The sequence below is a fragment of the Microcaecilia unicolor genome, chromosome 4 (genome assembly GCF_901765095.1).
Source record: "Microcaecilia unicolor chromosome 4, aMicUni1.1, whole genome shotgun sequence".
NCBI lineage: Eukaryota > Metazoa > Chordata > Amphibia > Gymnophiona > Siphonopidae > Microcaecilia > Microcaecilia unicolor.
The window spans coordinates 323,125,265-323,151,370 of record NC_044034.1 but is presented as its reverse complement, the minus strand read 5'-3'; the positions used below and the strand labels follow the sequence as shown (position 1 = coordinate 323,151,370).

Below are 26,106 nucleotides of genomic sequence, written 5' to 3'. Positions count from 1 at the left end.
CAAAAACAAATTTTAAAAAAAACCCTTCATTGGCAACTTTTCAAAATGATTAGAGGTGCAAACCCAATGGAAATTACTCCTCCCTGGACACAAACAAGGAGTTTGCTCAATACCGGGGGTGCTGAAGTACCCACAGAGCTGGTTCCTATGTAATGGTCATTGGTGGATCCCAAACCCACGGCCCTGAGGTAATTAAGCGGGTCTTTTACGTCTAAAAGCTTAGCCCTGCTGCTGCAGATAACTCGAGCTAAGCTTTAGTAAACCACTCTCTAATTGCCCCGCCCCCAGGGTTTAGTTTTCCCGCCTTCAAAGAAGACTACAAGATCCGGCATAACCTGCGCAACGACTTCGATTTCTGACTTCAACTCCCAAGCATGCTGGGTGTGGTGTGGTGGAGCGACGATGACAGAGGGTGTGGGCGGCGCTTCCCCCGTGTGTGTGGTGAGAACGGCGGCGGGCGGTGGTGTATCCCGGGCTCGCAGGCTCCGCCGTTAACGAGTGTGAGAGAGGGAAGGGGGCAGGGCCGCAGCACCATGTCAGCTGGCTGTCACCGCACGCAGAGTCGCGCCATTCCCACTCGTCGGGTCACTGTGAGCGACGCGGCCCAGCTCCCGCCCGACTACAGCAGCACGCCCGGAGGCACGCTCTTCAGCACCACACCCGGAGGTAAAGGGGAAGATAGCAGAGACGGGACGTGCAGCACCCGGGGTATTCTCATCACCCTCTCATTCCAAAACAGCGGGCCCAGTCTTCTTCCCCTCCCCCCCACTTCACTCCCACCTCCCTGGGAAGAGGAGGGGGGTCGGTGATATCTCATTACCACCAGGAATTAGGGGGCTTGTACCTTTCGGTGCAGGAGAAACTCAAAATATACACGATCCTGTTTGTGTTTTGTTGCATGGCATGTGATGATTGTAGGGCCTAATTCCGTTTTTCTCTTCCTGTTGCAATATTACAGAAACCGTGCATAAGCAATGTTGAGTCAGACAAGGTCCACCCAGTTCTGTTTCTGATCGGATCTTTCTGCTTTTTAACATTTTGTTGTGTTCTCTTTCACCGCTCCCGTTGTGAATGCTGTACTGTACCTACAGTAATTCAGGATTCTGTGTCAATAGCAAGTACACCTGCCCTTGGGGGCACAGAGCGTGAGAAGTGCACACATGTCCCTCCCTGCAAAAGTCAGTTGTAGAAAACTGTGGTGAGAAGATAAATTAGTAAGATTTACAGCCAAGATCATTTTTGAGGGGCTAGTTGTGCAAAATTAGTGTACCTATGTCTAAAAAATCATTAAGAAACTTCAAACTGCCCAAAACACAGCAGCCAGACTCATATTTGGAAAAACGAAACAAGAAAGCGCTAAACCCCTAAGAAAAAAACTACACTGGCTCCCACTAAAACAATGAATTGCGTTCAATGTTTGCACCCTGGTCCACAAAATCTTTCACGGTGAAGCCCCGACCTATATGTCAGACCTCATAGACCTGCCAACTAGGAACACAAAAGGATCAGCACGCACGCACATTCTTGAATCTCCACTACCCCAGCTGCAAAGGACTTAAATATAAATCCACATATGCATCCAGTTTCTCCCACATAAGTGCGCAACTATGGAACGCACTACCAAAGGCCATAAAAACTGTGCACGACCTAACAATCTTCCAAAAACTACTGAAAACCAACTTGTTCAAGAAGGCGTACCATAATGATCCAGCCTAAATACTAGGCAACTAGATTTTAAATGAACTAGACAAAACCGAACTCTTTACACTAGACTGATAACCTTCGTTGCTACTAATGAAAGTTACGCAATACGCACTACCACTTTATTTCTCTTGCCGGAAATGAACTTTTGATAGTTGATTAACTTATTTTATAATTCATTCTATCATTCAGGATCTTCAAGGCAATACCACTTTGTATTTTACTGTACCATTTATGCGCCTTAATGCAATACCACTTGTAATTCTCCGGAAATGGTGATCGCCATTACGGCATAATGTAAGCCACATTGAGCCTGCAAATTGGTGGGGAAATGTGGGCTACAAATGCAACAAATAATAATAATAATAAAAGCATAACACTGAAAAAGCTCTGATACTTTAAGGCTTTATTAGGGCGTTTAAGGCAACATTCTGCTCAAAAGGCTGGTTTTCTGAAAATATGACTTCTGGATTTTTTTTTTTATCTGCTCACCCAGGATATGATTAACGATTAATTCTCTCTTTTGTTATGAATCATAAACCACTTTAAAGGAAAAAAATAGGCTATTGTTTTGTTGAAAATGTAGTATTGGGGCTTGGCATACTATGGGGCTCATTTTTGAAAGAGAAAAACATCTAAAAAGTAGCATAAAGCAGCATTTGGACATTTTTTTTTTTTTTTCACAAAAAGGCCAAATCAGTATTTTTAAAACATATTTTATACGTTTTTCAATGAAGTCCATCAGAAGTGCATGCAAATCACAAGGGAGGATGGATGTTGGGGGCATCTTGAAGGCGGGGTTAGGTCGTGGCTAACACTTATATGTTTTGCAACCATAATGGAACAAAACAAAAATATCCAGGACTAAAACTAAGACATTTTGATCTAGACCTGTTTTCAGAATGAATAAGGCACAAAAAAGGTGTCTTAAATGACCACTGAAGGGAATCAAGGGTGACCCCCTCTCACCCCCCAAAAATGTGACAGCTGCAGATGTTAATGTCTGGTCTATTAGAGCAGTATTCAGGTCCCTGGAGTAGTGTAATGGTTGGTGCAGTACACAGTGGGGCAGGTTCCTATTTCCCTCTACCTGTTACACTTGTAGTGGAAACTGTGACCCCCCCCCCCCCTCCCAAGGTCACCAAAACCCTACTGTACCCACATATAGGTGCCCCCTTCACCCATAAGAGCTATTGTAGTGAGAGACAGTGTGTTTTGGAGGGCTCTGGGGACAAGATAAGGGAGCAAAGGTGAGATTGTGTACCTGGGAGCATTTTTATGAAGTGCACAGAAGTGCCCTCTAGGGTGCCCCGTTGCTGTCCTGGGATGTCTGGGAGACCAGACTACTAAAAATGCTGGCTCCTCCTACATCCCAATTGTATGAATCTCTACATTTTACACCTAAAGCAAAATATCCAAATCACAAAACCTTGTTCAAAACAGTCACAAGGAGCTGCCTGTGCCTGCAGTGGGAATCGAACCCAGTTCCCCAGGACCAAAGTCCACCACACTAACCACTAGGCCACTTCTCCACTACATCGATTCACTTTTATCCGTTCTACACCACTCAAGATTTTGTAAACCCCATTCATATCTCCCCCTCGGCCATCTTTTTTCCAAGCTGAAGAGCCCTAACCTCTTAGCCTTTCCTCATCTGAGAGAAGTTCTATCCCCTTTATCATTTTGGTTGATCTTCTTTGAACCTTTTCTAATTCCACTAATCAATGCATGCAGTTACACAATTATATTGAAATACCCAGTGTACCTGAATGTAACTCACCTTGAGCCACTACTGAAAAAGGTGTGAGCAAAATCCAAATAAATAAAATAAGTATAGAACAATTGACAAAATCAGATTCTGTAAAAAAAAAATACAAATCCTACGTAGTTGACATAAATAATAAAATGAGGAAGAGACCAACAGAGAGATGGTTCTCAAAAGTTAGTGCAGCATCTAACACTCCAAAACTACCCACTTGATCTTTTGCCACTATATTAGACTCTTCACATAGTAAAGATGAATGGGAAACTGACAATTACCTTTACGAATCCACAAGGATTCAGTTTTAGATGCATTCAGTTGCAACTTCAGTATCGTCCAATACTTTATTTCAGTTAAATCCACAATTTCTTCAATTGACCACCTCTGGCTAATCCCATTGAAACATATAACTGAGGTATCATCAGCAACTAAATGAATATGAATTCCGTGTTTTAACACAATATCAACAACGGGGTGCACTTGGGTCTTTTACAAAGGCACACTAGCATTTTTAGCGTGCGCTAAATGGTGGAAATGCCCATGTATTCCTATGGGCATGTCTAGTGTTTAGCACATGCTAATCAGCATGTTCTAAAAACACTAACGTGCCTTTGTAAAAGACCCCGGTAGAGATTAAAAAGCAGTTGTGCCAATAGAGCACCTTGTGGCATTCCATATTTCAAAAACAAAAAGGTGTTTTAGAAAGTTCAGATTCAAACCAGCACACACTGGAACCTATTTTTCTAAAACAAATATCTAAACCAAAGTAACGCAGCATCACGTATCCCACTTTCCATTAATCTAGTTAATAAAACTGTAATATCAACAGAAGCATAATCGAAAGGGCCGCCCAAGTTTTTCTCAGGACGTCCCCGTGAAGGGGCAGGGAAACCCGTATTATCAAAACAAGATGGACACCCATCTTTCGTTTCGATAATACGGTCGGGAACGCCCAAATCTGGAAATTTAGGTCGACCTTAGAGATGGTCGTCCTTAGACTTGGTCATTTCTGATTTTCGTCGATAATGGAAACTGAGGATGCCCATCTCAGAAATGACCGAATCCAAGCCCTTTGGTCGTGGGAGGAGCCAGCATTCGTAGTGCAGTGGTCCCCCTCACATGCCAGAACACCAACCGGGCACCCTAGGGGGCACTGCAGTGAACTTCAGAAATTGCTCCCAGGTGCATAGCTCCTTTACTGTGTATGCTGAGCCCCCCCAAAACCCACTACCCACAACTGTACACCACTACCATAGCCCTTATGGGTGAAGGGGGGCACCTAGATGTGGGTTTAGTGGGTTTCTGGTGGGTTTTGGAGGGCTCACATTCACCACCACAAGTGTAACAGGTGGGGGGGCCTGGGTCCGCCTGTCTGAAGTGCACTGCACCCACTTAAACTGCTCCGTGGACCTGCATACTGCTGTGATGAACCCGAGTATGACATTTGAGGCTGGCAAAAAATATTTTTAAACTATTTTTTTGAGGGTGGGAGGGGGTTAGTGACCACTGGGGGAGTAAGGGGAGGTCATCCCCGGTTCCCTCTGGTGGTCATCTGGTCAGTTTGGGCACCTTTTCGTGGCTTGGTCGTAACAAAAAAAGGACCAAGTAAAGTTGTCCAAGTGCTCGTCAGGGTCGCCCTTTTTTTTTTTCAATTATGGGTCAAGGACACCCATGTGTTAGGCACGCCCAAGTCCTGCCTTCGCTACACCTCTGACACGCCCCCGGGAACTTTGGTCGTCCCCGCGACGGAAAGCAGTTGGGGATGCCCAAAATCGGCTTTCAATTATGCCAATTTGGGCGACCCTGGGAGAAGGATGCCCATCTTCCGATTTATGTCGAAAGATGTGCGTCAGCATTAAAGAATAGACAAGGCAAACAGCAGAAATCAATCAGGATAAGATTATTTGAAAAGGTTCATCCAAACTGAGAACCACTTTGGGTGAATATCTTCATAAAGGCAACTTATTAAATCAATAACAAAATCCTTGTAACATAAATGCTGTTGTAGAGGTGTGAAGAGTTTTACATTCCACACATTAATTCTTGCCTTCAGATTAGATATGAGAGATCCAAATGTGTTAATTTTTTGTTCAGATGTTCTATATTGCAGACCACTATGTCTTGCTAGTATGTTAATAAAAAGATACACGCCTTAAAGCAAGGGTAGGGAAACTCAGATCATCTTATCCAGCCCATTAGAAGATTGCCTTTCTTCCTCTTCCTCCTGCAGACATCTCCATGGTAGGGACTCTCTGCTCCCACTGTTGCACTCTACCACACAGCTGCTGTCACAGCCACTCTGCTTTGTCCTGTCACTATATTCCTCGGCTCACAAATTAATGTAGCTAAAGCTGCTTCTGCTGCTGAACTCCCTCCCTATTTCACTAATGCTACTGCTCAAGCCTTTTTCTCTGCCTCTCATTCCTTACCATAGCCAAAGGTATAAGTAAGGTGGCTCTCAGCTGCTCCTGTGTATGCCATAGACTGCAGCAGGCAGAGGTAGTTGCTTCTGTGGCAGTAGGGGGAAGCAGCCACCATCCAGAAGTGGTGTGTAGAAGCTATTGCTGCCCTAGCCTCTGCTGCCTTAATAACTCTACAGGCTGCTGATAGCCAGGAGCATAGTGTAGTTGGAGGTCAACCAAAGAGAAACAAGCAGAAAAGTTTCCTTCCTTTTTGAGCTTTTTTTAAATTACTCATCATCCAGTGCAAGAAAATACAAAATGAAATAGTACTAACTCAAATCACATAAGCCAAGTGATAGCCATGTAGTACCGCAGACCTTGGCTGAGCATGTTGGTGGTCTTGGTGCCGGACTTCGCATACTCTTTGTAGCTGCTTTTCTCACAGCAGAAACAAAACAGGAGACAACCTGCTGCTGTATCCAAGCAGATAGTACAAACAGCAGCAGTGATCCAAGTAAGGACGAGACGGCAAAAGTTCACTCAAATGTAACTTTAATGGAAACTAGACCCAACCTGGCCAAGTTTCAGATAACCTTCATCAGGGGTCACACTGGTTTCCAAATATATTCTCTGGTAAATGCATAAGTATCCAATATATACTGCAAATCCTGCGCTGAAGAAGAATCTGCTCAAATGCAGAGAGGCAGGAACAGTTGAGTGAACTTTTGCTGTCTCGCCCTTCCTTGGATCACTGCTGCTGTTTGTACTGGCTGCTTGTCTCGCAACTGATTAATATGTGTGAGAAGTGGCAGGTGAAGATCTGCTTATACCATGCATGGGGTATTGGGTTTGACGTTTCATACTATCTTGATGACTGGGAGAGAGCTTCTGACCATTTTGAGAATTTGTTGGCTCTGACTAAAGTTTTTTGATTTAGACATATACAGATCAATTCAGCAGTGGAGGTGAGCATATTTAAATGTCAGCAGCATTTAAAAATACGTATATGGTAGTCATTGCTTTGGAGTTTTATGTAGGACAAGATTTGTTCTGTGCTATGTGGTTACCGGCTGAAATACCACCACTATCTATACAGTTGGGCATTCACTCTTCTTGTTCCCTAACTTTGCCCCGGCACAATCCAGATAATATCATTGAAAATCCACACATACTGAATTTAATGTTTTATCAGCAGCTCCTAAACATTTATATTCCTTTTGAATATTAACCAAGTAGCTGTCAAGATAATTTGAAAGCAAATTATGCAAAGATGTCAGTAACATAAAGCTTTACAGTTAAAATGCATTGGCTTGCTCAGACTTTATTGGCCAGATAGCTCAATGTCTGGCTCAAGTATATGGATAGAAGAGACATGGCTTAATCTTAACTGGACAGCAGCAGTAATCGGCCACTATCCAGTTTTTATCCTTTAGGACCACATATTAGGTGGTCCTACTCATGCAATAAGCAGCTAAATCCATTTATATTTAAGCAGGGACTGCTCTGTTAAATGTCAACCTCTTGGTTCTTTCTCCTTTACAATACACCCCCTGTCCACCAGGTCAGAGGGAACATCCCATCCCCTAGAATCAGCTAATGCAGCTTCCCCAAAGTCACTAATGGGCCCCTTTGCTCATAATGATTCTCCACCCCTGTTTTACACTCTGTGTGTGCAGCTTTGTACCCATCACTAAAGCAGACAGTATCAGAATGTAACTTGCCTTGGAAAAAGTTGTGAGATAACCCCTGGATTCTGTATATTCACACAAAATTGTGCACACAAATTTGGGGGCACACCTTAAGTTAATTGAGTAATGAACCAACTAGCGTTGATAACTGGGTGCTAATAATTGGCACTAATTGGCAACAATTAGAATTTAGATGTGCATCTTGCTAGGCCCTAATCTGTAAGGATGCACATTTAAATTCTTGTGCACAGATCCAAAAAAGGGGCACGGCCATGGAAGGGGCATGAGTGGGTCATAGAGATTCCAAGAATTTGCGCACAGCATTACAGAATATGGCAGATCTGTGCCTAATTTAGGCATGAGGATTTACACCAGGTTTCACTTGGTATAAATCCTCGTGCCTAAAAGTTAGTTGCAGATCCAGGTGCTAGGTGCTCTTCTATAAATGTTGCCCAACTTAGAGCCGTTAAATAGATAACTGTTTCACAAATGGCAATGTATCACAAGCCTAAACATATCTTTATGATGAGCACTATTAGTGGCAGCTATGGACCTTTTATTGGGAGGAAGTTGCAGAAAGCCAGTGCAGATGACTGTGTGGTTAGGGTGATAAATGCACCCTAATTTTCTGGGCACATGTTGCAGAAAAGAATTTTGCACAGAAGCTAATGCTGTGCAAAACCTGGAGTTAAACACCAGTGTACAGCATTTGGAAATCAATAATAGTGAGGTTTTAGCTATTATGCCTCAATGCAGAGAACTGTGCAGAAGACTTTAAGGTAAGCACAATGCAGAAACTTGAACACTAGGTCTGAGGAGGCATAGAAAGGATAGCTCAGCTCGTTCATCAGCAGTAGCATATGTGAGGATGTAATGCCTGTCATTTTACTGTGATCCCCGAATGCCCCCACCTTCCTCAATTCCAGAGATGACCCCCCCCCCCAAATACCACTAACAATTCCTGGTGGTCTAGTGGACTCAATGCCAGAAACAATGCCCAGTACTTCCCCCCCCCCCCCCCCCCCCCCCCCCAAAAAAAAAAAAAATCCTGGTAGTGTAGCGGACCGTGACCTGACACACACACACACACACCCGTTACCTTTGACAGGAGCAGTGCTCACTCATGCCTCCATCTACCAACATGGTGGCACCTGACCCTGCATGGTACATTCTGCCAAAAAGGGGGCATTTTTGCCTTATTTCATAGACTCCACCTTGACTGCCAAATAAAGGGGAAAAAAGTATTTGACAGACTGGATGACCGAGGGGTAAAAGGGGGCAATCAAGGAAGACAAAGACGTAGCAGAGAGACTGAATGAATTCTTTGCTTCGGTCTTCACCGAGGAAGATTTGGGTGGGATACCGGTGTCGGAAATGGTATTTCTAGTGGACGAGTCGGAGAAACTTACTGACTTCACGGTAAACCTGGAGGACGTAATGGGGCAGTTCAGCAAACTGAAGAGTAGCAAATCTCCTGGACCGGATGGTATTCATCCTAGAGTACTGATAGAACTGAAAAATGAGCTTGCGGAGCTACTGCTAGTGATATGCAACTTATCCTTAAAATCGAGCGTGGTACCGGAAGATTGGAGGGTGGCCAATGTAACACCGATTTTTAAAAAAGGCTCCAGGGGAGATCCGGGAAATTATAGACCGGTGAGTCTGACGTCGGTGCCGGGGAAAATGGTAGAGGCTATTATTAAAAACAAAATTACAGAGCACATCAGAGGACAAGAATTACTGAGACCAAGTCAGCACGGCTTTTGTGTGGGGAAATCTTGCCTGACCAATTTACTTCAATTCTTTGAAGGAGTAAACAAGCATGTGGACAAAAGGGAGCCAGTTGATATTGTGTATCTGGATTTTCAAAAGGCGTTTGACAAGGTACCTCATGAAAGGCTACAGAGGAAATTGGAGGGTCATGGGATAGGAGGAAATGTCCTATTGTGGATTAAAAACTGGTTGAAGGATAGGAAACAGAGAGTGGGGTTAAATGGGCAGTATTCACAATGGAGAAGGGTAGTTAGTGGGGTTCCTCAGGGGTCTGTGCTAGGACCGCTGTTTTTTAATATATTTATAAATGATTTGGAGATAGGAGTAACTACCGAGGTAATTAAATTTGCTGATGACACAAAGTTATTCAAAGTTGTTAAATCGCGACAGGATTGTGAAAAATTACAAGAGGACCTTACGTTACTGGGTGGCTAAATGGCAGATGATGTTTAATGTGAGCAAGTGCAAGGTGATGCATGTGGGAAAAAAGAACCCGAATTATAGCTACGTCATGCAAGGTTCCACGTTAGGAGTTACGGACCAAGAAAGGGATCTGGGTGTTGTCGTCAATAATACACTGAAACCTTCTGCTCAGTGTGCTGCTGCGGTAAGGAAAGCGAATAGAATGTTGGGTATTATTAGGAAAGGTATGGAAAACAGGTGTGAGGATGTTATAATGCGACCGCACCTTGAGTATTGTGTTCAATTCTGGTCGCCGCATCTCAAGAAAGATATAGTAGAATTGGAAAAGGTGCAGTGAAGGGCGACTAAAATGATACCGGGATGGGACGACTTCCCTATGAAGAAAGATTAAGGAGGTTAGGGCTATTCAGCTTGGAGAAGAGACGGCTGAGGGGAGACATGATAGAGGTATATAAAATAATGAGTGGAGTAGAACAGGTGGATGTGAAGCGTCTGTTCATGCTTTCCAAAAATACTAGGACTAGGGGGCATGCGATGAAACTACAGTGTAGTAAATTTAAAACAAATCGGAGAAAAGTTTTCTTCACCCAACATATAATTAAACTCTGGAATTTGTTGCCGGAGAAAGTTGTGAAGGCGGTTAGCTTAGCAGAGTTTAAAAAGGGGTTGGACGGTTTCCTAAAGGACAAGTCCATAAACCGCTACTAAATGGACTTAGGAAAAATCCACAATTCCGGGAATAACATGTATAGAATGTTTGTACGTTGGGAAGCTTGCCAGGTGCCCTTGGCCTGGATTGGCCGCTGTCGTGGACAGGATGCTGGGCTTGATGGACCCTTGGTCTTTTCCCAGTGTGGCATTACTTATGTACTTATGACCCCTATATGGTGTGTACCAGTATATACCTTGTGGGGTCTGGCACTGCCATTTTGGAAGATGGCACAGACAGAACTGAATAGGCATCACTCTTACCTGGTTAAAGGTTCACAGGTGGAGGGGGGGTTGTGGTCCATTAGACCACCAGAGATTTTTTTTTTGTTGTGGTGGTGTCTGGGGGGCATCTCTGGGGGATCAGGAGGTTGTCTTTGTGGTCAAGGGTGGGAAAATGGGATGGTCCACTAGACTACCAGGGATTTTGTTTGAGGGGGAGGTGACTAGAGGGAGGCAGCAAGCTTTTTAAATGTGTTCCTTCCTGTCAGTGCACGAACCTGTCACTGCTTACTCACTGACAGGAAGGGAGACATTTTGCTCTTCAGCCTAGCAAACTGCTGCACTGTTCTTTTTTTTTTTTTGTTTTGTTTGGTTTTCTGAAACACGTTTTTTAACATGGCAGAAATTGGCATGCTATTTGCTTACAACATTGAGAAGCAAAAATTGTGCGTTCAGCTTGCATTGGAAGCCATCAGTATTTGTCTCTAATGCAAGCTTTCTGCATCAGCCTTTGAGTTTTTCCATCCTAGTAGGAGTGAGCAGAACAGGAAACGTATATTTATTTTGCTGGGCAGAATACAACTCATAATGTTGCTCTTCCAGCCACATCTTTACTAGCTAAAATGTACCAATTATAAGCCTGAATTCAAATGCCTTAAGTGGATAGAACATTCCTCATTCTAGCTTATGTGACCAATACTTAGGAGCGCAATTGCTAATGACAAATGTTATCTAGTGCCTTCAGTTTTGTTCTAAATTGGTGCCACGTGTGTATTTTCTCATCTCTAGCCTTTAGGCCTTATTAATATGATGCTTTAAAGTAAAGACAACAAATTAAATGGGGTAGTGATTCTTAGACTAAGCACAATCAGTCCAAGATGATCTCTAGGCTCTATCCTTTCTAATTTGTAGAAAAATTTATTCTGATGTTGTACTTTTACAAAAGAGCTCAAAATGATCTTAAGAATATTTGCTGTTTTTAGAGTTGGGTAGAATTTAATATAACAGTATTTAAAGATGCACATTTTAAGGACAACTAAGGTGGCCTGCAGAAAATCAAGCACGTTGTTAGATACAGGAATATGTATTAAAATAGGAAGGTATTTTTGTATGACTATGCATATAAGTTGAATTTTGTATTTCTAATCCCAAGAATTTGCAGTTTCTAAAAAAAAAAATTCATTCCTTATCATCCTGCTAGTTGTGTGCCTTAACAGCAGATGGGAGGCTGAGAAAGTTTGAATATCCCAGGGACATCATTGCTATAAGGAGTGGTGCAACACTGATCACTTCAGTATTTTCTGCCTCCAGCAGATGATGGAGATCAGACAGGATAGGCCTGTTGACAGTCTACAAGCTGTGGTCCTGAGGTAGAGCCATGGCCTGTGCTCCAGGGGAATCAGTCTATGGACCTTCTCCCAGTTGAGCTCTGACTGGCATTGCCCTCTGTAGTCCTGAACTTAGTCTATGAGCTTTCCTCACATGCCAGGGCAGATCATGATCCTAGGGGCCCCTACCAGTGGGTGGTAAGCATCTATTTCTCTCTCCCTTCTGAGCTCCCCACAGCTGCTTCAGGGAAATGGCTGTGCTTACCAATAACAAAAGAATAAACGTTGGAAACAGTATAAAAAAAAAAAAGAATAAATATTGCCAGTATTGGAGTAGCTGTAACAGTAAGTGGCCCAAAAGTTGGATCTTAAAGTATAGTAGTCTGCTTTAGAAGAAGGCAAAACATTCCAAGGAACGCTAACGCCCGACCAGGAAGGGATCCAAAGACACTGAAGATGTTTAGTAAGAAAATCTTTGAATACTTTGCTAAGTTCAGAGATAGCAGCTTGCCTGTCTCTCCATGGTCCAGTGCATAAATTAGTGTGTACAAAATTTGAAAATATTCACAGGATCACTTTCTGCAAGTGAACTTTTCACAACTTAACAACATAGAAGAATGTGAATAAGCCACTTCGGGTCCACATGTAAGACATATGACAAGTCAGCAAGAGCATCTTCAGTAGCAGTAGAAGCTAGAAGATTGGCATTACTTGGTGCATTGGTACATTCAGAATCAAAATAAACTAAAGCATTCTTTGTACCAGAGCATGGTTAAAAAGACAAAACAATGGATCACTGCCCCACTCTGCAGACATTCTCCAGAAATAGCAGAGCAGCCAATGTCATTGAGGCTTCTAGCCAAACAGAAGACAATCCTATTGGAGAAACAGCTGCCAGCCATAGGAGAAACATGAGCAGCAGTGATAGCCTCAGCACTGCAGCTGTCAAGACCTTACTAAAGGGATAAGAGTCATCTTAAAATGCAATTCCTATTAGCCCCTAAGCAGATTTTTTAATCCAACCAGCATAGCCAGTCCTCTCATTTGAGCTTCTAAGCTAATATAAGGCAGGATCCTGGTAGACAATTTTTATAAGTGACAGATTGGTTTTAAAGATTGTAATTCAGGGATATTAACTCGCTTTCCTTTAGAAATCTCCAGACTTTTTTCTTTTTTAGTTATCAGAACAAGACCTTGTAGGATCTGCAGAAAGGTAGAATCCCCTGTTCAAAGAGAGCAGTGGAATTGATCCTGGAACCGGCTATCGGCAGGTATTTAATTCCAAAGAAAGTGGGGAAAATTAAGACTAATTAGATTTGAGAGACTTCAAATTTCAGATTCAGGAAGAAATTCAAGAGTTTCCTGCAAACTTTATCCAGTTCTTCATATTTAAGTAGGTAATGTTCCCTGGCAATGAGCTTCCATCTTCATTAAACTGCATTCACTGGTAATACCAAATGATTCTATTTAGACTTTCAGCCACACAGTGGGTTTTTGTTTTGTTAGAGTTCAGCAGTACATAAGAATAGCCATACTGGGTCAGACCTGTGGTCCACCTACCACAGTATCGTGCTTCCAGCAGTGGCCAATTTAGGTCACAAGTAACCTGACAATCCCAAATAGCATGAAGATTCATTCTACTGATCCCAGGGACAAGCAGTGTCTTTCTCCATGTCCACCTCAACAGCAGACCATGGACATTTCCTCCAAGAACTTGTCCAAACCTTTTTTTTAAACCCAGATACGCAACCGCTGATACCACATCCTCTGACAATGAGTTCTAGAGCTTAACTGTTCATTGACTGAAAAAATATTTCCTTCTGTTTGTTTTAATAGTAGTACCATGTAACTTTCTTAAGTTTCCCCCTAGTCTTTATACTTTTTGAATGGGTAAATGTAAATTGATTTTTACCCTTTCTACACCACTAGTGGGCAGATGATCAAAAGCCCTGCGCTGTTCCAAACAGCACCCTAAAAGTAGCGCCGGGACAGCGCAGGGCTTTTCTGCATCGATGATCAAAGATAATGCATGCAAATCTAAGCAGCGCTATTATCTTTGATTATCATGTTTAAGTGCGGGAGAATTGTGCCGAGCATGCGCTCAGAACAATCCTCCCGCACTTGTTTGACAGGTCTGGGCTGTCAAAAGCCCAAACCTGTCAAACAGCCTGCCCCGAGGCCCGAACAACGAGGCCCCCCCCCCAAACCCCCAGAAAACGTCGTGGCCGCCGCCGGCCAAACCCTCTCCCACCCACCGACGGGGGGGGGCTGGAGGATCGGTGGGTCTCCAGCCCCCAAAATCCCCAGAAATCGTTGATTGGCCGCCTCTGGCCAAAGGATCTCCTACTGTGATCCATCGACGAGGGGGGGGGTGGGGGCTGGAGGCCCGGTGGACCTCCAGCCCACCCCAAATCCTCCTCCCAGCGTTGTCCTTCGATTCCCTGGTGGTCCGTGGTGTGCTGTGATGTCGTGTCGGCCCCCTCCCGGCCACCCTACCTTTTGTTGGAGGAGGGACGCAGCCTGCCTGCCTCCCTCTTCTTCCAGTCAGTCGAGGCCCATAATGGCGGCGCCCAGCCCACCAATTGCATCCTGGGATGCGCTGGGCGGGGCTACAGACCATGTAAGGGAATCGCTCCCTTACATGGTCTGTAGCCCCGCCCAGTGCATCCCAGGATGCAGTGGGCGGTGCTGGGCGCCGCCATTTTGGGCGTCGACTGACTGGAAGAGGAGGGAGGCAGGCAGGCTGCGTCCCTCCAACAAAAAGGTAGGGGGGCCGGGAGGGGGCTGGCACAACGTCACAGCACAACACTGACCACCAGGGAATCGAAGGACAACGCTGGGGGGAGGATTTGGGGTGGGCTGGAGGTCCACCGGACCTCCAGCCCCCCCCCCCCCCCCCCCCCACCCCTTGTCGATGGATCAAAGTAGGAGATCCTTAGGCCGGAGGCGGCCAATCAACGATTTCTGGGGGTTTCGAGGGCTGGAGACCCACCGGATCTCCAGCCCTCCATGAACATGGGGGGGGGGGATCGTCGGGGGGACCGGAGGTCCACCGGACCTCCTGCCCCCCGTTCGTGTTTGCCTTGGGGGGGGGGGGGGAAGGGGGGGCCTGCCAGCATGCAACTGCATGCTGGACAGGGCTCACCATTCCTCCCCAATGATCCGCAAAATCTAACGCCAGCTCGGAGCTGGCGTTGATTTTGCTGCGGCCAGCGACCCAATCTTTGGCGCGCTGGTCGCTGATCATTGGGGATGAATGCGTTAAGCGCCAATTAGCATGCATTTGCAAGCTAATTGCGCTAGAAGCCCTGTTTAGCATGCATTTGCATGCTACTTGCGCTGAGAGCCCTCAAGTGCACTGTTTCAGGCGCTCGAGGGCTCTGTCATGGATCGGCTGCAAACTCTGGCGCTAGTATGGCGTTAACAGCCTCTAGCGCCAGAGTTTGCTTTTGATCATGAGGGCATAAGTATTTTGTAGACATCTATCATATCCCCCCTCAGCCATCTCTTTTCAAAGCTGAAGAATCCTAACATCTTGAGCCTTTCCTCAAGTCTAATCTATTACGATTGAAGTTTTATCCAATTATCTTTTATTTCTTATTACAATAATGAACTTTATTTATTTAACTACCTAATTCCACTCTGTCACCTCCATATTTTAACTGTATTTCTCTCTTTCTGGAATTTGGTGATCACCATTACGGAACAATTGTAAGCCACATTGAGCCTGCAAATAGGTGGGAAAATGTGGGATACAAATGCTACAAATAATAGTAATATGCGAGGAGTTCATCCCCTTAATCATTCTGGTCGCCCTTCTTTGACCCTTTTCTAACTCTGCTATATCTTTTTAAAGATACACTGACCAGAATTTCACACAATAAGGTGTGGTCGCACCATGGAGCGATTCAAAAGCATTATAATGTTCTTGGTCTTATAATTCTGTCCCTTTCCTAATAATTCCTATCATCCTGTTTGCTTTTTTTTGGCCGCCTCCACACACTGGGCAGAAGATTTCAGCATATTTTCTACAATGACCTTTGCATCTCTTTCTTGGTTTCTGACTCCTAAGGTAGGACTTAGTATCACGTAACCATGATTTGGCCCACGTCGAGAAGATGGAATTTGTTTAACCAGCCATCCAGATATGGGAAAATACTCAAGAGGAACCAGAGTGTTTTTCTATAGTCGCTGGATTTTGTCATAAACTATGCATACTTAAAATTACAACATTTGCGAAGTCTCCAGTACATTAAAGCCCTATTTGGTATCCAAGTGGATAAGGCATTCTTTCCCAATGTCCCCTGGAAAGCAGAGCAAGAGGACAGACATCTCAGTGTAAATGGTTGAGGATCTTACAGATAGAACAAGCTCCTCATTTCAGTCATTTCTGTTTGGTTTCAGCCTCATGGCAGCATGGAATGCATCATCCCTTATGCTTGTCTACGTATGCAGCATCTTCAGTGGGTTTTGAAACTCCCATGCACATAAGCATAAACAGTTGGACTCTTGGCTGTTTTATGTTAGGTCTTCAGTCTAACACCAAGTAGTACAGCTGTTTAGTACCAGGCGGGAACTCACATTATCAATTCATACCCAAGACGTGAAAAATTCTGCTAGGTCAAATTATTAGATATGAGGGTAACTTTCAGTGTTTCAGAGCCTTTGACAATATGTGATCAAGCAAAACAATCACATAACAATGTTTACATAAACAAGCAAGAAGTGACTGGAACTGTATAATGTAGCCATCAGAGTGTCTGAGAAAGAGGTTAGGATTCTGGAACATACATGGTAGGGGCAGCCTGTGTTATTTTCAGTACAGCATCCAGAGCCTCCACAGTGGGGATTGAGATTCTCTGTCTCACCTGGCTGTGGGCCTCAGACTTCCAGCCCGATGTGCAGGATAGCTGGGGGATATCTGTGCCATGAAGGTAAACCACTCCCAGCTTGGCCACCTCATCTAGGAGGTATTTCAAGTACATAATTAGATAAGCATACCAGGACAAACCGAAGGTCCATCAAAACCAGTACCCTGTTTCCAACAGTGGCCTGTCCAGGTCACAAGTATCTGACAAGATCCCAAAAGAGTAAAACATATTCTGTTGCTACTTATCCTAGGAATGAGCAGTGGATTTTCTCAAGTCCACTTTAATAATGGTGTATGGACTTTTCTTTAAGAACTTGGCCAAACCTTTTTTTTTAACCCTGCTATGCTAACTGCTTTTACCACATTCTCTGGTAATGTATTGCAGAGCTTAATAACACATTGAAGAAATATGTTTTCTGATTTATTTTAAATGTACTATTTGGTATCTTCATTGTGTGTCACCTAATCCTTGTATTTTTGGAAAGAATAAGCAAGTGATTCATGTATATCCATTCCATGCCACTCAGGATTTTATAGACCTGTCGTCTTCCCTCATCCATCTCTTCTGTGAGTCAAACAGCCCTACTCCTCTTTAGCTTTTCCTTATAAGGTAGTTAACCTATGCCGTTTATCATTTTGATCATTCTTCTGTATACCTTTTCTAATTTTGCTATATCTTTTTTGAGATATGGCAACCAGAATTGCAAACAGTATTTAAGCTACTGTCACTTCATGGAGCAATATAAGAACATAAGTGTTGCCATACTGAGAGAGATCGAAGGTCCATCAAACCCAGGCCAAGATGCACTAAAAAATCCCTTACCGATTCCCTTAGCAAATCGGTAAGGAACCGGCATGCATCAAGGAAAAGGAATGCAAATGAGCTGCTCGTTGTAGCTCACTTGCATTCTCTATTCCATCATTAAACAGTCGGCCGGTCGAGCATGCGCAGCGCAGCCAAGCGTTACGCTGGCTGCTCTGCGCCTGCCAAGGACGTCCTTTATGGATGTCCCTGACAAGCACTTGGCTTTCTTTTTTTTTTTTTTTTTTTTCCCCTTCTGCTTCCCCCGTCCCCCCTGCATTGAAATCACAGCTTCCCGCAACCCCGCCCCCCCCCTGAGGTTTAGGTCATCGCCACCGCTCCCCCCTCCACCCACCCCCCTCCGCCTGCCACCGGGCCGGGCCCTCACAGCGCCTCTCACCTCCGTGTGAAGGTGCTGCAGCAGGCAACAGCAGATCGCTTCCCTTCGGGCCTCCCTCCTTCCCTCCCTGGCCCGCCCTCGTCTGACGTAAGTTATGCGAGGGAGGGAAGCCCGAAGGGAAGCGACCTGCTGTTGCCTGCTGCAGCGCCTTCACAGGTGAGAGGCGCTGTGAGGGCCCGGCCCGGTGGTGACGGAGGGGGGCGGGTGGAGGGGGAGCGGCGACGACGACCTCGACCTCAGGAGGGGGCGGGGCCCTGGGGTGCGGAGGATGGCGGGAAGGCCAGGGCTGCGGGAAGCTGTGATTTCAATGCAGGGGGGCGGGCGGCGGAAGGGGAAAAAAAAGCCCCCAACAAGTGCTCAGAAGAGCAAGAGGGAAGGGGAAAAAAAAGCCAAGTGCTCGTCAGGGACGTCCTTGAAGGACGTCCATGTTAGACACTTTAGAAGGACGTCCCTGACGAGCACTTGGCTTTTTTTTTCCCTTCCCTCTTGCTCTTCTGAGCACTTGTTGGACGTTTTTTTTTTTTCCTTTCCAATTCCCTCACAGCAGCCCCAACAAGAGGTGCAGACCTTCCGTTAGGTTTTCCACGGTAAGGGGATCAGAAACGGTAGTGCATCTCATTATAATAGTTTGCAACGGCAGTACATCTCATTATAATAGTTTGCATTCCATTTTCGTTAGCTGCTACCGTGACAGGAAAATGCCCTTTTGTGCATGTCCTGGTTTACTACTTGTACGTTAAACTGGCTAGAACCAGTTTAAAACCCATGTTAATGGCTCGGTTTTTTTAGTGTATCTATCCCTAAGTGCTCATTTCACATCAACAAAAATATATATATAAACCCATCATTAAGTGCCTTTGATTATACATATCTCTGGAGCTCACTTACAAAGATTTGTGGAGACTGGAGTGTTTCTCAACTCATCACTGAAGACAGGGGATCCCTTCCACATCCCCACTTCCAATCACCCCTAGCCCTTACAGCATGGATGGTGAGAGGGTAGTGATAGACTCCTTGAACTTGCTAGTGTGTCTCTCAGGTCTTCCTGGCTTCCACTAAGAGGCCTTATGCTTCAAGTGGAAGAGGTTAGCCACTTGGTGTGAGGGCAAGACCCTAAACGTTTTCCTGTCCAACACAAAAACTGCATAAGTGCTTTCTATCAGAATCTGGTCTCAAGACCCAATTAAGATTCATTTCATGAGGGGCTTGCTCCTGTTGAAGCCTCCTGTTAAACACCCTACAATGTCATGGGATCTCACCGTTTGTGTTAATCCTGCTGATAAAAGCTATTTTTCAGCTGCTGGATACCTGTCATCTGAAGTACCTGATCTGGAAGGTCTTGTTTTTAGTGGCGTTCCCTTAAGCCCACAGGATCAATGTGCTCCAGACCCTAGCAGCTGAGCCACCTTACACTGTTTTTCAACAATAGAGTGGTCTTATACACACATCCTAAGTTCCTTCCCAAGGTAGTGTCCAAATTCCACCTTAACAAGTCGAATGTTCTACCAACATTTTTCCCAAAACCTCATGCCCACAAAGGTGGAAGCACACTGGACACTTTCAACTGCAAGAGAACCTTGGAGGAGCATAATTGAATGGCGCTGGCTCCGCAAGGGGGCGGAGCCAACCGTATTTTCGAAATAAGATTGGGGCCGGCTAAATCAATCGCCGGGTTTAGAGGAGATGGCCGGCTTCATTTTTCAGCCATAATGGAAACCGGGCCCAGCTATCTCAAACCCGGCGAAATGCAAGGCATTTTTGGTCGTGGGAGGAGCCAGCATTCGTAGTGCACTGGCCCCCCCTCGCATCAGGACACAAACCGGGCCCCCTAGGGGGTACTTCTAGAAATTAAAAAAAAAAAGTAGCTCCCAGGTGCATAGCTCCCTTACCTTGGGTACTGAGCCCCCCAAATCCCCACCAAACCCCACTCCCCACAACTCTACACCATTACCATAGCCCTAAGGGGTGAAGGGGGGCACCTACATGGTGATACAGTGGGTTTTGGAGGGCTCTACATTAACCACCACAAGTGGAACAGGTAGGGGGGGGGATGGGCCTGGGTCCACCTGCCTGAAGTGCACTGCACCCACTAAATACTTCTCCAGGGACCTGCATACTGCTGTCAGGGAGCTGGGTATGACATTACAGGCTGGCAAAAAAACTTTTTTTTTTTTAATTTTTTTTTGGGTGGGAGGGTTTGGTGACCACTGGGGGAGTAAGGGGATGTCATCCCCATTTCCCTCCGGTGGTCATCTCCGTTTCCCTCCGGTGGTCATCTGGTCAATTGGGGCACTTTTTTGTTACTTGGACCTAAAAATAAATGGCCCAAGTGCAGCCGGCGAAATGCTCGTCAGATCCGGCTATCTTTTTTCCATTATGGGGTGAAGCCGGCTATCTCATAACCACACCCCCGTCCCGCCTTCTGTACCCTCCCTTGAAGGTTGGCTGGCGCCGCGACAAAAAGCAGTTAGGGCCGGCTAAAATCGGCTTTCAATTATACCGATTTGGCCGGGATCAGGAGATCTTCCGGCTATGTTCCGATTTATGTCGGAAGATGGCCGGCAATCTCTTTCAAAAATAAGCTCATTGGTCTTCTATTTGAAGTGGACTAAAGCCTGTAAAAAGTCCACCTAGCTTTGTGTTTCTTTTGACCCAAACAAGATGGGGGGCTGCCATTGGCAAACACACTCTTTCTAACTGGCTAGTGGACTGCATTTCCTTTACTTGCCTTTACTAACCCAATTGAGATAAGTTCCATAAAGGAAATTTGCAGAACTGCAATGTAGTCTTCAGTCCACATATTCACATCTCACTACTGTTTGGAATAGGGCTCCCAATGTGACTGTCAATTTAAGTCAGACAGACCTTCAGAATCTATTTAGAATCCAACTCCATCCCCCTAGGCCCATTTTTGTTTCTATTCCAGACTGCCTCCAAAAAAATAATTATAAGTTCCAAAACCCCATAAGTGTCATCTGTTGTGAGGCTTATTAGTGTTCCCTATTTTTGTTTGAGGCAACCTGAGGAGCTATGGATTCCCATCTATAAAAATATGACACCCTACTTGTCCTTGAAGAAAATAGTTATAATCTGAGGCAAGTTCACAAAAAGCTTCAGCAGGATTTGAACCATAGCGTCCCTGGTTCTCAGCCTTTTGCTCTAACTGCTGGGCTACTCCTGTACTTTCCTGTCTTGATCTTTTTGGTTTCCTTCAGGGACTAAATAAATAATAAGAAAAAAAGCAGCAACCCTCAGCTCTGAGATCCCCCAGTTGTTTGGCTTGTTTTTAATCCTCTTTGTCAATGAAGAAAGCGTGGGGCAGTTCTCCACAGATAACGGGATAAATCAAACATGCATACCTGCATATCTTCCTGGTGAGTTTTAAGTTCTGTATTAGACTGAGTGACCTCACAAGGGAGCAGTTGCATGGATGCTTTTGGGGAAATATCCCTTGAGTGACGATAAATCCTGCACCCATTTGTGTCTGATTTTATTCTACCATCTACACTTTCCTCTGTGTGTTTATGATCTTTTTCATAAGCCTGACTGCCATGTCCTAGCTTTTTATAATATTCATCTAGACTCGTGCATGTTGACTGCTGTTGGAACACAGCTTTAGTAACTTGTTCCTGAATTTCCTCCTTAAATAACATGTTAGCACATGTGACGACACAAGTGTAAACCAGGTTTTACCCATGGGTGAACCTGTTGTGAAATCTCCCTACAACTGGTTCTTCAGCAGCAGTTCTAGGAAATCTCCATCTCGTAGTTTACACAACTAGCAAGTGAAAGTTAAAGGGTTTTTTTTATTATTTATTATTATTATTATTATTTATGTGAATCTTAGGTGCATACTGTTTTACAGAAGAACAGAACTGAGAAATCTTAACTTGGGTCTGATTTCTGTCAGAATTCAAACCTGATTAAATATTTTTCTGTACTTTTTCTTCAAAAAGCTACAAAATGGCTTACAATAAAACACAATTCCATACAAATATGAGAAAACGTTACAACCCGAGCTACCCTTTATTCATCTTTCAGAATGGATGGACTTAGATGTTTTATGAAAAAAAACAGACCTATCAGACGCAACTAGTAAATACAAAAAGAAAATGAGGCTGTTTTGGCATGTATGGTGAATTAATATTATGAAAACAGGGGCTCTTAGACCCTGAAAAAAATCGCCATCATAGGTCAGAAAACTCCTTTGCTTACATAAGTTATATGGTGCTTAAAAAAACCCATATGCTTTTGTCAGGTTAAATTCCATTGAGCAACCAGGCACATGATATTCAGCAGCACTAATGGGTTAATATCGCTGCTAACTTTCTCCTACTTAGCTGGTTAGCGGCTGTTTTGCAGTCCACTAACTGGCTACATATCTGCATAAAGGGCTTGTCATGACATGCTGCTTGTGGGGGGGGGGGGGGTTGTTTTTGTTTTGTTTTTTTAACATTACTGTCTGCTTTATTGTCAGTGCCTGTACCAATTTGCACTCGGATACCAACAGGAAATTTAGCACAGAGTACTGAGCAGCTAATTACTGCCACGATTTTAACACAGCATAAGTTTGCATGCACATTACTCTGAGTATGCCGCAGCAAAATTTCTATGCTAGGTTCGCAGTAGAATTTTGTTCTACTATGAACCTTTGGTCATCGGCCCCAAAGTTAGGACAGCAAAAAGGCTATCCTAACTTTGGGGGTCTTTTAGCATTTTTAGCGCATTCTAGACGCCCGTATATTCCTATGGGCGTCTCTAGTGGTTAGCACACGATAGTCATTAGCATATGCCAAAAACGATACCACGCCTTTGTAAAGGACACCTTTTGTGCTCTAAAGTTAACTAGACACTATTCTGAGTGTCTGCCGGTGCCCAGTTAACTTCCGGGTGATAACTGATACCCAGGTATTCAGTGCCACATGCTGCATGTTCTCTGACATTGAATATCCGAGGTCAGTTCAGCCCGCAACTTTGAGCAGCTCCGATGCCACATACTGCTGCAGGCTGAATATAGAGTCCAGCATGTTTAAACATTCTAAGGTAGGACTCGTGGCCAAGAAATATCAATCATGTTGTTTTGCAGGTGCTTTGGTTAACTGCATGTGGTACTAGTGAAATACTTACATTTTTGCTTTCTTGGAGCATTATGGTATTTTATAGCACACATAGATCCATGTCAAGAATATTAGCTTTCAAAGTTTGTTTTTTCTTCCATAATTAGTTTCTTGTTGATATGATGTAGGCCACCTGCTTGTTAGTGTGGCTGTGTGCACAAACTGGAGACAGATGCTAGAGGACGCAATAAGCAATCATGATTTTAAAGACTGATCTTTCTTCAACTTTCTGATAGGTACAAGAATTATTTATGACCGTAAATTCCTGATGGAGTGCCGTAATTCTCCTGTTGCCAAAACTCCACCCCGTGACCTTCCCAACATTCCAGGTGTTACCAGCCCAAACACAGCGGTGCCTAAAGTGGAAACAAACCACGTTGTCAATCATGAGGAGAAGCATGGCCCCGGTATGTTAAATTACGTTGCCACCAGCTTTCTTGAGAGTTGAGCTTTTTGCGCTGTGACTTTGGATGTTGATGGATGAAATTAAAAATCATATCTAGGTTGGTGTAACACATGAACCAGGTGGTAAATTTAAAAAAAGAGAGCGAAATTGTGTATTATACAGCATGTATGTCATCTGATGTGGCTAGCCAAAAAATGTCTGAACTTTAGTGGCAGGTATTAGTTTGAAATTTATATAATTTTACAGAGAAAATTGCCTGCTTCAAAATTCAGCAAACACTGTGCGCAGATGAATACAATCAACACTGAGTTTGATTCCCACCTCAGGCACAGGCAGCTCCTTGTGACTCTGGGCAAGTCACTTAACCCTCCATTGCCCCATGTAAACAGCATTGAGCCTGCCATGAGTGGGAAAGTGCGGGGTACAAATGTAATGAAAAAAAACACAAAATCAGAGTAAAAACACCTTTATAGCGAATTTGCACTTCAAATGAAAATGAGCAGAAGCATGTGTGTGCACACAAACACCTAGGAAGAAGCGTTTGCTTGTCTAGTTACTTACTTTTTTTTTTTCCTAACAGGAGAAGATGCACAGTTTCAGATGGATATTTAACACCTCCACTGGAAATGGGCCAGTGTGCTTTGTCCTGTGAAGAGTGGACCTCAGTCTGTGGATTCTCACCAGCTAGGCTTTTTGAGTTTGGCCTGTGATATATTTTTTTCTTTTTTCTTTTCTATGTGACTTGGCCTTTCACCACAGAAGGACAATCCATTCATTTCTAGTCCTGAGACAGAAGTCCATTGGGGTTGCAAGATTACTGACTGATTCATATGAGTGTACATAGGTGTTGGGAATCCTGCTGGCAATGGACAACACACAATAACAGAGAAATGTTTCTCCTTTTTGTTTTGTTTTCACATTTATCTGCCTTTATTGATCAGCGTTGATCAGTGTGTGTTAACACTGCAGAGAGTTAAATGTTCTTTTCAAGAAAAAGAATTCCTAATTGAGTCTCTGGGTCTGGAGGATAATGCAATAAATTTGGTGGTGGATATTTTTTTGTTTTACTTTTTGGAAGGGGGATGGTTTGCTGAGAAGTTTGCCTTAAAAGGGACACTGTATAATGGGAGTTTGAAAATGTCTCAATAAAATAAAATCATGTTATCCCACTGTTACTACTTTTCTCCTCTTTAGCTGACGTGTGTGTGTGTGTGTGTTTGTTTGTTTGTTTGTTTGTTTGTTTGTTTTGGTTTGGAGAGTGAGGCCAAATTTTCAGATTCCCATTTTACCCAACTCAGTCAGCATTGCAGTGAGTGCTAAATTAAATACCTGACCCTTTTAATGGATTACTGTTTTACATTCGGAAAAAGAATCACTGTTGGAAGAAAAGATTTCCATTTATCTGTCCCATAAGTATGAGAGAAGCAGGTGCATATTGCATGAAATAAAGAACAGATGTGCATTCTTTCAGGTCTCTTATTTTACTGTTTGTTTAATGATGATGAAAATCTATTTAGTGGGACACCTTAATAGATTTCCCCCTTCTGTTCATGGTAATTTAGCTTGTTTTCAGGTGACTCCCAGAAAATGATCACAAAAGCAGTGTGATCAAAATTAATCTATCCCTTGTGGGCTGTAAGTATAATTGTATAGTTTAACTGTAATCATCTAGGGATTAAGGTGGCTGCTGCCTTTGCATGGGAGCAATTCACATCAAAATTGCAGCTCTAGCATCCTGTGAAAAAGAGAAACCAGCCCCATGACTGTGGGTTAATACCATCTAGCAAAGAGAAAAGGTAGAGACAGAGAAAGTTACCGGCATATAATATGTGTACTGCTTTGGTTGTACCATAGAAAGGTGGTATATCAAATGCATGACCATAATACGAGCTATGATGTAGTAAAGGCTAGAAAGTTAGCCAGGTTGGAACTAAGACTACAGTTCTTTTGAAACGGAGGCAACTGCAGGAGGTTAGTGGCAGCCAGGTACCATCCAGCAAGGCCACAGTGATGTAGGTTGCCAGATGTTCAGGCTGCTTATGGTGTAGTTTTAGTAGACATTTTGATTTTTACAAGAGTTAGTGTAAATTGGAGGAGGGATAAATGGAGGCTTGAGCACACAAGTTCCTATGTTTATTTGTACATACATCTACCTAAAGAAAACAATAGCCATTGAAAATATAAAGCTGTCATATCCTACCGGTGGTAACTGGGATATACCCTTAGCAATGTTGACCAGAACAACTGGGCAAACTGGATGGGTCAACTTTTTTTTTCTCCTTATATATTATATAAAATAACTGAAACATTTAAAGGTCTCCAGTTTGAACCTTAAACACAGGTACCACATATAGCTCACCAACTGATATAACTGTGCACTTAGTGTGAAAACTCCTTACTTTTGGAAAACAAATCAAATCTCGAAGCTAGAAAAGCAGACCTAAAGGAGCTGAGGCAAAGATTTATAGAGGAGACCAACAGGAGATGCAGTACTAAGGTCATCT

General features: G+C 43.9%; 1 protein-coding gene across 1 annotated transcript; it reads left to right on the top strand.

Annotated features, from left to right (window-relative positions):
* Positions 1-389: 389 nt before the first annotated feature.
* On the top strand, positions 390-24,777 carry EIF4EBP1 (eukaryotic translation initiation factor 4E binding protein 1). Its single transcript, XM_030201950.1, has 3 exons — positions 390-666; positions 23,433-23,603; positions 24,183-24,777. Exons 1-3 carry the CDS (start codon positions 534-536, stop codon positions 24,212-24,214), a joined length of 336 nt encoding a protein of 111 aa, XP_030057810.1. The 5' UTR covers positions 390-533; the 3' UTR covers positions 24,215-24,777.
* The last annotated feature ends 1,329 nt before the right edge of the window (positions 24,778-26,106 follow it).

Coding starts and splice junctions, on each gene's coding strand:
- EIF4EBP1 (XM_030201950.1), top strand. CDS start 534: ATGTCAGCTGGCTGTCACCGCACGCAGAGTCGCGCCATTCCCACTCGT. Junction 667..23,432: donor CTTCAGCACCACACCCGGAG/GTAAAGGGGAAG, acceptor ACTTTCTGATAG/GTACAAGAATTATTTATGAC. Junction 23,604..24,182: donor TGAGGAGAAGCATGGCCCCG/GTATGTTAAATT, acceptor TTTTCCTAACAG/GAGAAGATGCACAGTTTCAG.